General features: G+C 38.9%; 1 protein-coding gene across 4 annotated transcripts in view; it reads left to right on the top strand.

Annotated features, from left to right (window-relative positions):
• FNDC3B (fibronectin type III domain containing 3B) overlaps positions 1-15,549 on the top strand; it is a 322,142-nt gene that overhangs the window by 65,534 nt on the left and 241,059 nt on the right. For all 4 annotated transcript variants that reach the window (XM_067536459.1, XM_067536462.1, XM_067536460.1 and 1 more), the window contains exon 3: positions 14,460-14,535. In XM_067536459.1, coding sequence (XP_067392560.1) covers positions 14,460-14,535 — 76 coding nt within the window. The remainder of the gene's footprint in view (positions 1-14,459; positions 14,536-15,549) is intronic.

Genomic DNA, 15,549 nt, shown 5'->3' with positions numbered 1-15,549 from the left:
GTGAAATTTCTATTTTGGAATTTGAATGTTGCAGTATTTGCTAATATACGGTTATGTTTTTAAGGCATGTGTTTACAATGAAAAGTTACGGAAATGATTTATAATTTTCCAGACTGTTTACACAACTGATACATCTTTTATGTCTACTTTTTTCTATAGAGGCTAATTCTGAACATTGCATGTGTAGAATATTGCACAGACTTATCTAGTCATCTATTTAAAAGGATTGAACCAGACAAGGGCCACAGGGACACCTGATCTTGTGTTAATAAGCGCTCAGCCAGCAAGTCACTTCTACCTAGTATTGGTAGGAGGTCCCCAAGAGAGGACTAGTAAGTGCCTAATTAACATGATGAGAATCACATTTACGGCCATAAAAAAAACGAGAGTCCTGTAGCACTTTAAAAACTAACAAATTTAATTTCTGCAGGCATAAGCTTTCGTGGGCTGTAATCTACTTTGTCAGATGTCAGTGCCCATCGCTTTTTACTCTGTGCATTTTGCAAGTAAATGAGTAGGTTGGTATACAGTGTGCATGGGATGCATCATTTTACTATGGAGTATGGAAGACTATGCATAATGCTTAAGTGTACTTACCCTCAAGGCCCTTAAGGTGAGATTTTAACCTCACCTTCTTCTGATCCTATCTCAGTTTGTGGCCCTTAGCTTCCAATCCGCTTACTCTGCTGGGAATCTTGCAAGAACTTGCAGGCTACTAACTGCTTCATTCCTGTACAGTAGTCAAATAGCTGCATCTGGACTTGTTTTTAACAGGACTTTTAAAAAGCTGAATGAATTAAGAATCTACAGATATTTGTGATATAATACTTTGGATCAGCTTTCTGTTTTGTGTTGCTTCTGCATTTTGTTCACAAAAACAGATGAAGGTCAACCAGATGGTGTGATATAGGATCCTCTTTTGAGTCAAGTGCAACTTTATTTGATAGATAAGGGAACACTGGCTAACCTTTTTCTCTGGAAAGGTATTAAAACAAGACTAAATCTACTTTCAAGCACCATGGTACTGCCAAATTATATGTAAAAGAGCCTTCAATGGGAGATTTAAGCCAGCTTCTCTGGGTTTGTATGTATGCATGTTTATCATGAGAACTAAGTTTTCTGGGGTGTTCTTTGTTAATGCAGATCCAGAAAGTCATTTCTGGTCATGTTAAAATTATCTTCTCTATTCTGACACTACTCATCTTCCCTATTTCTCAGCATTTTAGCACCTTCTTATACCACATATTGTATATACTCCTTGAAGGCCTTTTCCTTCTCTCTACCAGTGGTTGACTTTTTACGAAGCAGCTCAATTTGCTGATGTCTCCTTAGCTGAAGAATACAGGAAAACTCAGAAGTAATCAATATCAGTGACAACAAGAAGGAGACACTCACAGTAGAAATAATAATATCTATGGAAGAAGAAAATGTGTTTTCTATGGTTATGTCTACACTGCAGCTGGGAGGGCGCTTCCCCGTGCATGTAGACAGACACACACTAGCTTGGCTCGCGCTACCGTGTTAAAGATAGCAGTATGGCCCGGTACAGGTGGCAGCTTGGACTAGTTGCCCAAATAAGTATCTAGGGGTCAGGTGAGATTGGACTTGGGTGGCTAGCCTGAGCTGTCAGCTGTACTGCCAAAGCCACACTGCTGTCTTTAGCACACATCTGTATATGAACCATTTTCCCCGCTGCAGTGTAGACATACCCATAGAAAATACATTGCTTTTTAGTACTTTGCTGTAGGGAGTATCTCTTTTGTAGTAAAGGGATGGTATGCATTTTTTTCAAGAGGGAAGCCACAAAGGTTTGTAATCATAAGCTGTCTAACGTGCCTTGGTTGAGAGGCATTTTAGGATTTAATCAGTCCTAGGAAGATGGTCATAATCTAAAGCAAGATTTAAAATCAGTAGGTTTAAACACAGGGGAATTCAAACTGTTCCCATGCACTTTAAAAAAGAAATGAGATCCAGGGTTGCTGACAGTGGCAGCCAGGGTTACAGAAGCAACCATGGATGAAGTCTGTTATTTGGAAAGCCCATCTGTGGAGCTCAGAACATGTTCTTCTGCTATATGTTGCAAGTTTAATCTTTTCATCTCCGTGGACTGTGCTTTTAAGCAAAGGATACTGATGACTGAATTCTGCACGACCGTCCTCTTGCACAATTACCTTTTTCTTTTTGTTTTCAACAGTGGCAGTATGTTGCTTTCAAACTTCATGAGGCTTAGAATTGCCTGCCTAGTGGAGTACTTGTGTTACAAAGGGATACTGGATTTTCCTTTCTTCTAAACTGGTCATTGTGAGTTGTGTTCTTTCAGATAAAGAGTATTGTGGAAAATAACAGGATCTGGAGATCCTGGTTCTCTTCTCGACTCTGCCACAGGCTTCCTGTGTGACCTCACTTACCCTCATTGTGCCTCAGTGTCCTTTTATATAGAAATATTCTGAGGCTTCAAATATTTGAGAGCCTCAAATGAAGGAGCTTTATTGTTACCACTTATTATCTGACCTTTTTCCACCTTGAAATTATTTTTCACTTTTGTTCCCCTCGCCTTTTGTAAATTGAAGAAAGAGTAGGGCAGCAACATTCCTGATCGGAGTAAATCACAGAGAGAGAATAGCTTGAATTGTTTAGCTGTCCCTCAGGAGTGGAATGGGACTGCAAACTGGGGCTCAAGAACTAAAACACTGTGAATAAGAATTTATCTCTATTGTAAGTTCATCATATACATAACTTTGGAACATGAAGTCTAAAGTGTATGTATTGTTGATAGGGTCACATTTTGAGACTCGAGGCCTAAGTGGCCCCCTGCAAAATGCGTGCATGCAAATCCCTGGCTTCATACCTGCAACTAGGCATTTGTTTGTATGTACAAAACAAGTACTGCATACACATGTGAACAGTTGTGTGTACAGGTACACATTTTGCACACAGATGGTCGGTTTCGATATAAACTGGATTTTTATGCCCTCCCAAGTGTGTGCATGTGCTAAAATCCATAGTTGTGCATTTAAACAGATACTTGCATATGCAAAGTAAGTAACAGCATTTGCTGTTGATCACTTAGGTGTGTGGTTACCTGTTTTGTACACACACTTGATTGTTTGCTTGTGTAAAATAGGGTTTTTTGTGCCCTTGATCCTTGAATTTAGGCCTTGATCCTGCCACCTGATTCATATGGGACATTTTTGTGCTGACTTAAGTGTTTTTCAAGCCTCGTATGGGCATAAGGTCTGTTTTTCTGGATCAGATTGCAGTAATGGGGATGTAGGCAAAATTAATTTGACCCGTTTGGAAATTTCACTGCGTGTGATTATATATATAAAACTTGGCAAGAATTAATAAACTGTAAGTAATTTAGTAACATTAATCATGGTTTTAAAAGAGCATAGTCATCTTTGTTAAAACTAAAATTACTCTCCCAAATGTAAAAATACATGTGTTGCCAAAGCTCCTATTATTAAGATAGCAAGTGTCCTACAGCAGAATGCCAGGGAATTGTAGACTTAAATACTGTGTGACTATATTCATTTGTTAGATTAAATAGATAGTTACCAAAATGTAAATGGTGCTTTTAAAAAAAAATTTCGTGTTGTGGTGATGACACTATAGTCAAGATTGTTACAACTCTGTCATCATAAACTAGTTTCTAAAGCCTAAATTCCACAGAGGTGGGAAAACCCTGAAGCTGAAACTTGACATAGAATGAGAATGGATTAGTAACATTTTAGAGACCCTGGTTTAGCTGTCTTAGTTTTCAATATTTTTTTCTGTATACTTCTTCTTTCACATGGCCAAATTTGTTGTCCTTACTTTCCGAAGTCCCAGTAGAATTATTTGAAATACTCACAAGAGTAAAGGGAGCTGCAGCTGGTCTTGGATCCAAAGTATGCAGTGCACACTATTACACCGTGTTAGGGAGTACAGACATGGTGGTTTTACCCGGTACCCAGTATCAAATAACAGTATTTCATGAACCTTCTTGCAAGTGAGAGAAATAGCACAGTTTTCCTCATAAAGGGGCAGTCCACTACAGCTTTAATCCTTCCTACGTCCCTAAAAATAAAAAGTGTACATAAAATGCTGCGCTGAAAATGTTATACTAGTGAGTCAAGCCAATGGAAAGATGGAAATTAACAGTTCAGGCCAAACCTCTAAAAACCATACAGTATAGGGAGCAGTTAGGATAACAGTGGATGGCATTCTGTTGTGCAGAAACGCAGTTAATAAATACTTTTCCATAACAAGTTGGTAAGGCGTGGCCCAAGTCACTCTTCATATCCTTCCAATCTAGTGTTTAATGTGAATACTGTGAATGTTCTGCTCCAGTTCTGTTAATCACTTCTTTAATTTAGGGACTACACTTTGTTGGAAAAAAGAATGACTGTTTGTATAAGTGAACAACCTATTGATGCAGCCAGGCCAAGAGCAACGGAGCAGCTGGTTTCAAATTGATTTTTCAATCACTGCCTCCTCTCTGGGTGAAAAATAGGAGGCATGATCTCATAAATTGAGGGTATGTTTGCAGGATGATGAGCTGTGGTATACAATACGCCTTTATTTCCTTATGCTGTTTGTTTCTTTTTTTACATTTTAAGGCACTGTGCTTCGACTTCCATGTCTTTGCTTAGATTTTAATGTTAAGTTTTCAGAAACAACGAGCTGTCTTAAAAAAAATCACTTTTGCATAACCTTGGGAAGAGAGTCACAAAGCTGCTCCAGAATATTCTTTTGTTGTTTTAGAAGGCTTGGGAAATAAATCTTCAAGTAAGTTCACTTACCACCAAGACATACTTAGTCAGTGTATATAAATAAAAGAAGTCACAATGTGCCTGGCTGCTATTTGTCCCAGATGGAGGTCTGAACTTGGCTCATTATACAGCACTGATGTCATGGTGCATAAGTAAGCCCTGAATTAGAGGCTTGCATAGAATCCGTTTGATTCCTGTGTGATTGGAGTAGTGGTGGTGGCGGCAGCGGGGGGTGGGAGAGTTGGCTGGAAAATATGTTTCACGTCTTTCCGTTCCCTGTCTGCAGAGAACAGTGTCAATTAAAGAAGTTGGAAATAGTGCCAAATAAGGGAAGCAGTGGAACAGTATTCTGTCCACCTGTGTGCATGGGAAGGAGGCGTGTTAGATTTGTATTAGCTGTGTTACATTGTAGAGTATGTGAATCCATCTTAAATCTGTCACTTCCTGGCTAGGGGCGCAGCCTTTGAAAATTTAAATGTATTTTTTAAAAGTGTTGTCTGTACTGTCTGACCTTCACTATAGCATTACTAATGTCCTGCTGTACTGTGAGACCACAAGCTGTTAGATTCTTGTCCATGTGGGAGGGGGACATAGAAAATCAATCTGTTTTGGTGAATGGTACTGTAAATAACATAAGTGAAACACCCTGTCCGCAACACAAATCAGATTAATCAGGCACTGTGCAGTGATTAGTACATGAGGACAGTCGGGAGGGGACTGAATCCGGCCTCTAGTAGTGGATAGGGCGTAGAACCACCCAGCAGCCCCATGCTGGCTGTTACTCTACTGTCTGGACTCTCAAAGGGGCTACAACCCACAAGTGTATGGGCCATGTTCCTGATATATTCAACGCCCCAGCTCTGCCTCAAGCTGAATACCCTGTGTGCTCTCTCCAGCTGCCTTCCCCCTTGCAGCAGCAGCACCGTTAGAGTTCCTTCCATGGCCCCAGCTGTGGCTGGTTAATCTCTGCATTGGAGCACAGATGTTTTTAGTAGCTTCAGAATTTAAATGTTTGTCTTCAGGAATGGCAGCTGTAGCATTTCGAAATATTGCAAATCCTTTGACTGAACAGCCTAAGCAGTCTAGGAAATGCCTACAATGAACATTTCAGGCAGGATGCTCTTGTTTTTAAAAGATGACATCGCTTGAGTGGAATGGCTTTCTTCAGACATGGCAGTGGCATCACAAGAATGGATTCAGCTGGAAGTTTTGCGTGCACAATATGAGTTATAGGCAGAAGATTGAGAACAAAGATTCCTGAATTCTGTTCCTGGTCTTGACACTAATTTGTTGTTACCTCAGTGACGTCACTTAACTATTTTATTTGTATGCTTCTTTCTTCATCTGCAGCACAGGAATAATAGTAACTATGGGCTAGGTTTTTAAGGGTATTTAGGCCCAGAAAGGGATTTTCAGTTGTGCCTGTCTATATCTTTAGGTGCCTAAATACCTTTAAAAAGCTTGTCCTTAGTACCTAACAGGAGTGTTATGAGTTGCAGCCTATTTAAGTGTTACTTGTAAAGTGCTGTGAGATCCTGGGTTGAAAGCTGTCATATGAATGCAACAAATAATTTCATTAACTCTAAAGGTGAGAAACTTACATCAAGATGGGAAAGAATTAGCTCTATTAGATCTTACTTAGAAACCATTGTAGTTCCATTGTGATCATTTTAGGCTCGTTGACTGCAACATAAAAGCATCCCTCCCAGGTAATGTTATAATAAAAAAAACCCCACAAAACCTATTTTAACACCCAAATCACCTATGGCAAGTAGATAAGAGAGGGAGAAAATAATAATGTAATGATGTACTTCGGAGATGAAATGGAAAAAGTAAATTGATCTAACTCCCCCTCCACAGGTTCCCTGCTCCCCCAATTACATGTGATATTGAATTTAAACATTAAGGGGGAAGATTTTAAAAGCAGCCATGGCAGGTGCCTAATTTCCATTTGTACTTTTGAGAAGCTCCCCCTACCTTTATAATTGATCAATAAACCTCCTTCTATTGATCTTCTTCTTTCATGTGGCTTGGGTAGCTAGCAACAATTACAAATTTATATCTAGGTTTGATAGCCACCACGTTGCTGCAGCAGTGGGCTGGTGAATGTCCGTCAGGCCCCTGGTGAAAGAATGAAGGGGATATGATGTGCATCCTTCTTATGACGTGCACCATCATTTGTGACTGGTGACATCAGTCACATACAGGTGTTTGCCTCATTTTGCTGCTATTGGTTATGGTGGAGATGGCAGTAACTGCTTTTAGTTTTTTTTTAAAAAGTGATTTTTAAATATGAATGCATTTTGGAAACTGCAAAAGGGAGTTCTTCTACAGGGAAATTATGACTTTCTTCTCCGATGAGTGGCTTCATGCAGATAGTGAAGAAAGAGTTGTCAAATGTCCGACAGAAAATGCAGGAGAAAAGAGGTGGAAGCTGCCCTAATGTGTCTGCCAAAGTTCCATGCCAGATGATAAGGCAGTTTATATATCATTAGTGCTTTGAAAAAATGAATGAGCCCACCTTTAAAGAGAAAAAATAGCTACCCCCAGAACTCCAAAGCCCCACATTGCAGAAATGGAAAAAAGAAAATTCAGATATGATTATGGAAGAATATTCAGAACAGTTAGTGGGTGCTTTGTCTGTCCTAAAGTTTCAGCTTCAAAGCCACTCAAAGGCTGCTCTTCCATTTCATAATGCATTTCTAGACTCTTCAGATGTCAGCCATTTTAGCAATGCCTTTGAGCTGGACCTTGTTTAATTTACAAGGAACAATAAATGGAAATGTGGGGAGGATAAAAAAAGAGAACCTATTGGGGCATTTCTGCGATTCTGCTACTACTGGCTGTGAGTAAAAGGAAGCTGAGTAGAGGAATTACTTTAAGAACTCTTTACATTTCCCCGCCTGCAGCTGTTTTTCTTGATAATAGTGGCTCTTTGCAACATACTCAGTGGTGCTGGAACAATTTTTATAGTGGGGGTGCTGAAAGCCATTGAACAAAACTGTAAACCCTGTATATGATGAAAACCACTTCAAGCCAGGGGGTATTGCTGAACCTCCAGCATCCCTAGTTCCAGCAGCTGCGAATGTACTGAGAACTTGAAAAGATCATTTTCTTTTCTAACAGTTCTTTCATGCTCAGTTCATATCAAAAGGGCGCTGTGTATGTTAACGGGTGCTGGATAGATAGTTAATCCCAAACCAAAGTCCTAAGTGAAAAGCATGTTGTGGTTTCTGCTTACGGTAGTGCAAATGTCAGCAATCTTTGCTAGTTTCCACTTTGAGTGACCCACTCTGAGAATTGTTTCTCTAGAGAAAATGGTGGGATGTTTAACGTTTTTAGCATTTTGAATCCCATATACTTCATGATAATAGTTTATTTCTGAGAGTTTTTAAAATGGATGTGAAATACTTTATTGTTGTACTCTGGGAGCTGTCTTTTGGTTAATAAACACTTGCATAACCATGGCCAAATCCCATAGTTCTTACTTAGGCAAAGTTTCCATGGACATGTCTGTGGGAGTTTTGCATGTATAAGGACTGAGGGATTTGGTAGTAGAGCTTTAAAAGGTGATGATGCCCCTTGCTCAGTGTGTTTCTGTATTCACAAAGTAAATAGGAACACTTAATCGTGAGTAAATATATATATTATAGGTAATAAAACAACTGCAGTCATGAATTGTCAGATGTAAACCAAAGACAAGTAACAGTTTTTTCCTTCCTCTTCCAACAGGGAGGAAGGAAAGTTCTCATAGGCCTTGTCTTACATTAGCACTTATGGTGGCAAAACTTTTCTCACTCAGGGGTGTGAAAAAAAACACCCCCCTGTGCGATATAAATTTTGGCAGCATAAGTGCTTGAGCAGACAGTGCTGTGTCGGCGGGAGACCCTCTCCTGCCGACATAGCTACCGCTGCTCATTTAGGTGGTTTTATTATGTTGGCAGGAGAGCTCTCTCCCATTATGTCACTCGGGGGTGTTTTTTCACCCCCCTGAGCGATATACATTTTGGCAGCATAAGTGCTTGTAGACAAGGCCTAAGATCAAAGATGTTAGATTCACATCTTTGTGAATGATTTGGTTGCAGGAAATTCTTTCCAGCCATGTTAAACATTAATAGAAATCACTGTAATTTTCAAAAAAGTCCTAATGTTGAATGTCTTTTCCTGTAGTTCTGGCTCTTGTTTTCGTTTGGTTTAGATCATTGGTAATGTTAGTTTATTTTTCATCAGATGTCTTTCAAACTGTTATGCAGTGTGTATTTATTTTTGTTCATATAGATCATCATACAAATAGCTACCACAGCTGTACATCTTTGAGTTCGTTATGATGATTTTATCCCCTGGTATTGATCTTTAATGGCCTTCTCTTTTATATATCTCTTAAAATCTACAAGGAAAAAAAGACCTTTTAGATTATCTCAGTGTGTGTTGAGAGTAACTGTCTGTACATTGGAGGTTAGGGAAAGTAATGTTTCAGTGAGTGAATGAGTCCTAGAAAAAATGACTTGGTCTGGACATAGATTCTGTTTCATGTTCTGTATTTGTAGGAGAACTTTTAACACTGATGTCTGCTTTGCAGCAGAAAAGAAGGGTTTGCACGATACAAAAGGTTAAGTGCCACAGAGTTTGCCAATGTCTCTGACTCACTCTCCCACAAGCCTGTGTGATGCAAGGCCTGTTGCTGTCTCATCGATGTCGGTTGTCAGGGAAGAGTCATCAGCTTTTCCCCTCATCCAAGGCAATGAGTCTGCAATATCCTCCCTCTCACACTGAGACAATAAACTGTCTTCTGTTGATGTCACCTTGTTGATGTCAAATGAACTAGCAGCACCCGGATGATGTATAATTTTGCATTTAAATGAGATTGAATATTTGGATGTTGAAGCTTGGCTAATGGCTGGAGGTGACTTCTAGATCTGTGGATCGCAACCTTTTCAACACCTTTTCAACCTCCAAACATTTCACAGACCACCACATGCCACTAGTTGTTTTTACGCTCTGTTTTTTATGATCATAGTGTCTCTTTTGTCCTGAACTTGGAATAGAGTCACAGCTTTTCCTTCTAGGCTTAGATTACGCCCATTTAGGTGGCTGAAAATATCTGCCAAGTATGCCAGTTTAGCTAACCAAGGAAAATCAGTGAAGCAACGTGAAAACTGAATCTTAAAGTCAAGTAGAAAAATCTTCACTTCATTACGCAACTCAAACAGGTGTGTAAGTGCCTTTCCTTGAGAAAGCCAGCAGATTTCAGTATACAGAAGTAATTGACGGTCATCACTGCCCATATCGTCACATAGAGCCGCAAATATCCTTGAATTGAAAGGACGAGCCTTGATGAAATTGATTGTTTTCACGGATTCCTCCAAAACCATCTTCGGGTCAGCAGACATTTTCTTTGTAGCTAACGCCTCCGTGTGGATGCTACAGTAGATGGATTTTGATAACAGTGCCACAGCTTTAACACAAGTAACAACTCCACTGTGTTGGCCTGTCATAGCATGAGCCCCATCAGTGCTAATTCCAACACATTTTGACCAATCAATATCATTCTCCTGTATGAAATTATTCAAAAATAGCCTCTACAGTTGCACGTGTAGGCAATGATTTGCAAAAGAGGAAGTCTTCATTCACCTCTCCATTGAATTCATACCTAATGAATGTGAGAAGGTTTCAAAGGTATACAATGTCAGTGGATTCATCCATTTGTAGAGCATAGAAGCGACCTTTGCATATTCTCATTATCAGCTGTTCCTTAATGTTCTGGGCCATCTCTCCCATTTTATGTTGAACTGTGCTATTTAATAGCGAAAGTATATTCATTTGCTTGCAAGCCTTCTCTCCTAGCATGATATTCACCATTTCCTTTGCTGCTGGTAATAATATCTCTTCTCCAATTGTGTGCAGCTTTCCTGTCTTTGCTATGAGTAAAGCCACCCGATAAGAAGTTTCCATGGCCTTTACACAATCACTGCCTGTGTCTGTACACTGCATTATTTTCTTGCTTTCCTTGAATTCTCTGAGTTTGTTGTCAAAAAATTCAACTGGCTTACATACATACTTGCCATGTTTTGTTTCTAAGTGCCAATGAAGATTGGTTGGTTTTTAGCTTTCATTTGATATCACTTCATAACATAGAACGCACAATGGTCGTGGCTTCTCTTCAGTACCAGTCCATGTGAATCCCAATACTAAGTACCTATTGCTGTATTTCTGCATTTTTCATTTTCTTTGCTTATGTTGCAAAGTTTCATTTGACATTCCACTCTATCTTTGTTCATTTGCAGTTTCTTTCCTTTTTAGCATACCTGTTTTAATTCAGCAATCCATTTTTAGTACTTTCCACTAACTTCGCTACCGTGCCACCTTGTACGTATGAGGGGTGTGTGATGTGAACACATCAAACACTGGCTCCACAGACCAAAATAAAAATAACAATAATTAAAAATAATACTATATAAGCATACCTGTAAAATAAATTACAGTAGTAGTTTAGAAACTCTTGGAAATTATTTTGTATTTGAAATTGTCCATTTCCTTGGTGAGGATGTTGTTTTTTCTTTTCCACAGAACCCCTGTAGTAGCCTCACGGACCACCAGGGGTCCGCGGACCACAGGGTGGGAACCGCTGTTCTAGATTACAATCTGGTTACCACAGCAGCTCATAAACCATGAATATTGCAGGAAGTAAAAGCCTGAAATGTTGTATTTTAACAGGATGCTGAAAAGCTTCTCATCCACTCATTAACCTCAGTGAAGAATGGTGGCAGTCACTAGGTCCTATTCACCTGCATGTTCTGAACTGCCTAAGGCCTCCTGTACAATCTTGAATTTGCAACCTGCGTGACGGCTAAAGAAGCATGTTCTCAATGCTTTCCTATAATATGACCATAAGCAGCTGTCATAAACAGTAAAGGGAAATGTGAAGGTGTGGTATCCTCTTTCCTTTACTCTGGTAGCACAGTTTATTGGACGACTAAGGACCTGCGTACTAAGAAAAGGGTATGGCTGCTTCATTTGATTGTGTCATAGATTAGAGATGCTGTTGGAAATACAGTCTTCATGTTAAATGTTTGGTATTTGTAAATTTTAGATTCAAAAGCAGGAATTTTCCAAATGCATTAGTTGCAAAAAAATAAAAATAATCCCATTATTAGGATGTGTGGACATTTGGGCTGATGGATGTTTGACCTTTTAAAAGTGACTGTCTTAAAGCCTCCTCTATCCTAAAAATAATAGTCACTGGAAAGTCTATGGACCAACATAACTCTGCTGCGTTAAAAGATTAATGGCAGAATGAAAGTAAACATGGTCAGGGATGGATTAATGTAGGCTCCTGTGGAATTCTGCAGGCGTTGCAGTTCAAAGAGGCCTGGACCCTAGAGTAGGTTAGAGGCAGAGTGGTAGGTGAAGTGCAGTGCACAGCTGATTGTGGCCAGCTGGCCACTTGCTGCAGTGGGCATGGTTTGTGTAGACTTCCTCACGTGGGGAGAAAGGACAAGGATTTGAAGGTGAGAGAGAGACTAATCCATTCAGGGTGAATGTTTGGAGAGATGGGGGTCTGCCCAGGGCCCCCCAAAGATTCAGTGGATCCAGGTCCTGATTCGCTTTAATCTACACATGGCCATGTTATATTGCCAGATAAATAGCTTGTACAGAAATAGCTGTTTTAAAACCCTTGACAATAAAAGGAATAACAAGGTATTTTAATGATGGACCCTTTGCCTGCTGCTTTGCCTCTGCCTCACTCCTGTGCGTAGGCCCCTATTTTTTCGATTTCATCCCATCCGTTTGCACTGCATGATTTCTTTGACAAGAACGTGTGCACACCCTGTTGTGAATTATTCACATCTATTCAGAGGCAGAAAAGCAACTGTCTTTAAATGTTGATTGTGCCGAGGTTATGGGTGGAATGGCTTTTGTCTCTTTATTTTTATCTCCTCTGAAGCATTTATTGTGGTCTGTGTGTACTGGCTCAACTCCACTTTAATCAGTGTTCTGTGAGGAAACTGTTGTCGCAAACCTAAAATAATGGCTCACATATTGTCATTTCTTTTCTTATAACTTATCATTTGTGTGTTAAAATTTAACCATGACAGTGGGCTTCTACAGGGTTACTGTAATTTCAAATCTTATATGTTCAGTAATTATTTTACTGTATGCCTTCGACTTAGGTGTTCAGAAAGCATGACTGCATGTCCTTTAATTAGTGTCCATATTGGGCCCAGACTAAAACGCTGGAACCGGACACCCCAGAATCTAAGGGCAGGTTCAGAATCTTAATTTCTGTACTACGAACTCTGGATCCAAGTAACCCTGAATTCTGAGTGATCAAAATCTAGATCCAGAAGTGAATTTTTCCTATCAGATAATATCTATAGCTCAAAGACAATGACAGTTTCTCTTTACTTGACTAAAATAATGGCAAATCTTGAGACTATTGGGCATTTTGTATGAAATAAAGTATTGTGTTTTTAACACATTTAATATATAGTATGTGGATAAAATGACAGCTAATTCCAAATAAAATGTTTTTTTTAGACATGAGACCCTGAAGGGTAAGTTGTCAAAACATGACCTGGTGTTTTAGCAATGTGAGTCTTATTGATATCAGTGGAGGCTGTGCACACCAAAACTCCGCACAGTGCTTGGTAAACCGACCCCAAATAGTGTGTTAGTTTAAAACAATGACGGTTCTATGAATGATCGTATTGATTTAGGGTCTGATCTGCTGGGAATTTCCATTGAAGTCAATGAGTGTTCTGCACAGAGTGCCATCAGGGTCAACCTTTATTAGAGACTGACTAAAATAAACACAGACAGCTTCACATTGTGATCAGGATATTGCTGCTTACTAAGTCATGTAGTGTAAACATTTTTTTACAGTCTCACTATAAAAATAGCTTTTTTTCCACATTCGTGTCTGGAAATGAGTAAAACAGGCAAATGCAACACATTCTGAAACAATTTTTCTGTACAGTTAGTAGAGAGGAGGAGTATTATGCCTTAGGATACTTCTCTAGATCCTGTAACATCCATTGTCTTGTGGCGTGAGCAGTGGGAAATCAGGAGTGGGAGCTAACCTTTCATTGTAAAATGTTTATTATTTATTCTTGATAGTATAAATTGTTTGCTCATGTACTTTGCTGCAACTGATTTGTTATGCCTGGATGCTTTTCAGTAAAAATGAATACAAAGGGGCAAAATCTCTTTATCACATCAGATGGGCCCTGTGTCGGATCCAGTAAGGCAGTTCTGACTCCTGTGGAAATGAAAGCATATGTCTCAAAATATGTCACTCAGAGTCTGTCCTTCAGTATCCACTCTGAGGTGCCAATCCAGCAAAGACAGATCTGCTGAACGCTAAACAAGTTAGCAGCCCAATGACTTCAATAGGACTGCTTGTATGCAATAAGATAAGCACTTGCTTAAGTATTTGCAGGACTGGGGCCTAAAATTCCAACTTTCATCTTTACATTCCAGCCCTTTTTGGGTAATATTATTGTTTGCAGAATAAATTTAGTGAGACAAATTTCAAATCCTGCACTAATTCCAGGATTCTACTAGTACCCAAAACTGTGGTTAATCTAGCCTGCTTTACTATTTACATCTTGTCTAGTGCATAACTTTAGGTAATAAAGCATTTGGAATGAATATATCAGATGAGATTTGAGCATTAAATTAAAACGAATGTGTTATTTTTGGCAGGTCATTTTGGTTCAAGTTAATCCAGGTGAAACCTTTACAATAAGGGCTGAGGATGGAACACTTCAATGCATTCAAGGTAAGAGAGTTTTTTTTAATAGCCTTCTGATAATGGAGCATCCCTACATTTATGTGTTCTATAGATTAGCAATGGATTTTTCTTTGTATATACCATTGTTTAATTTTAAAAAAAGTAAAATGTAGTACACATGTATCTACAGATTTACTTGGTTTTGTTTTGTGAAAAGTTAGGGATTTATAACTCATAAAGGAGTGTAAAATGCTGTGCCACAAAACTCTGTACTGTTATGAGTGGGTGGCTATGTGTAGGATTACTGTGTATTTTGTAGGACTTATTGATTGGTTTTAGTTCAGTGCCTCAGTATGAATCATGCAGTTCTACAAACACAGGAGATTCTGATGGATCTGAATTCTGATCTCCACAATTTCACTTTTTAATGTAAGCTTTTGCAAAACTTAAGAGCAATGGAAATATCTACTTTAAATAATAGTATAATAATTCAGGTGAAAACCTTTTTAACTAATGCATAATCTGCTGGAGCTTTTACAGCCCTGACATTGCTGTTTTATACCAGTGCGTAAGAAGCAGAAAATGAAAGTATATGGAAATTAACTATCAAAATGAAAAGAAATGTATTAGTCTATTATGTGGTCCGCATTGAGAAAAGTAAGTAGATTACTAAAACTAAAATATGTTATTATCTAAGATAAACCTAGTAACCTAGGTAAGGAAATTTTGTGTTTTCTGATTTATGTATTTATTTAACCTGGGAATGTCTGATTTAAACTTTTCGGAATGATTAATTTTTGCTTGACTTCACCATGAGGGAGAGGTGTTTGAAGGCAGAAGACTTTCTGCTTTCTGTTGCTCCTGGATAGAATCAAATATTTATCAGTAGGCCAAGTATTTATCAGTTTCCTTTTTCCTATGGTACTTTCCTTACTCTATTTTACCGGTGATATTTACAGGAAAACAGGATCTTTACTTAATAAGAGTAAACTTGTTTTTCTCTTTATTTCTCACTTGAAGCCATAATCCTTGGTCAGTGACATTTTAATTTCCATGGCAGCC

The sequence above is a fragment of the Emydura macquarii genome, unplaced genomic scaffold (genome assembly GCF_026122565.2).
Source record: "Emydura macquarii macquarii isolate MOO-44397 ecotype Brisbane River unplaced genomic scaffold, CSIRO-AGI_Emac_v2 contig_3603, whole genome shotgun sequence".
NCBI lineage: Eukaryota > Metazoa > Chordata > Testudines > Chelidae > Emydura > Emydura macquarii.
Note: the sequence above shows the minus strand (reverse complement) of the source record. Positions and strands in the feature narration are given on the sequence as shown.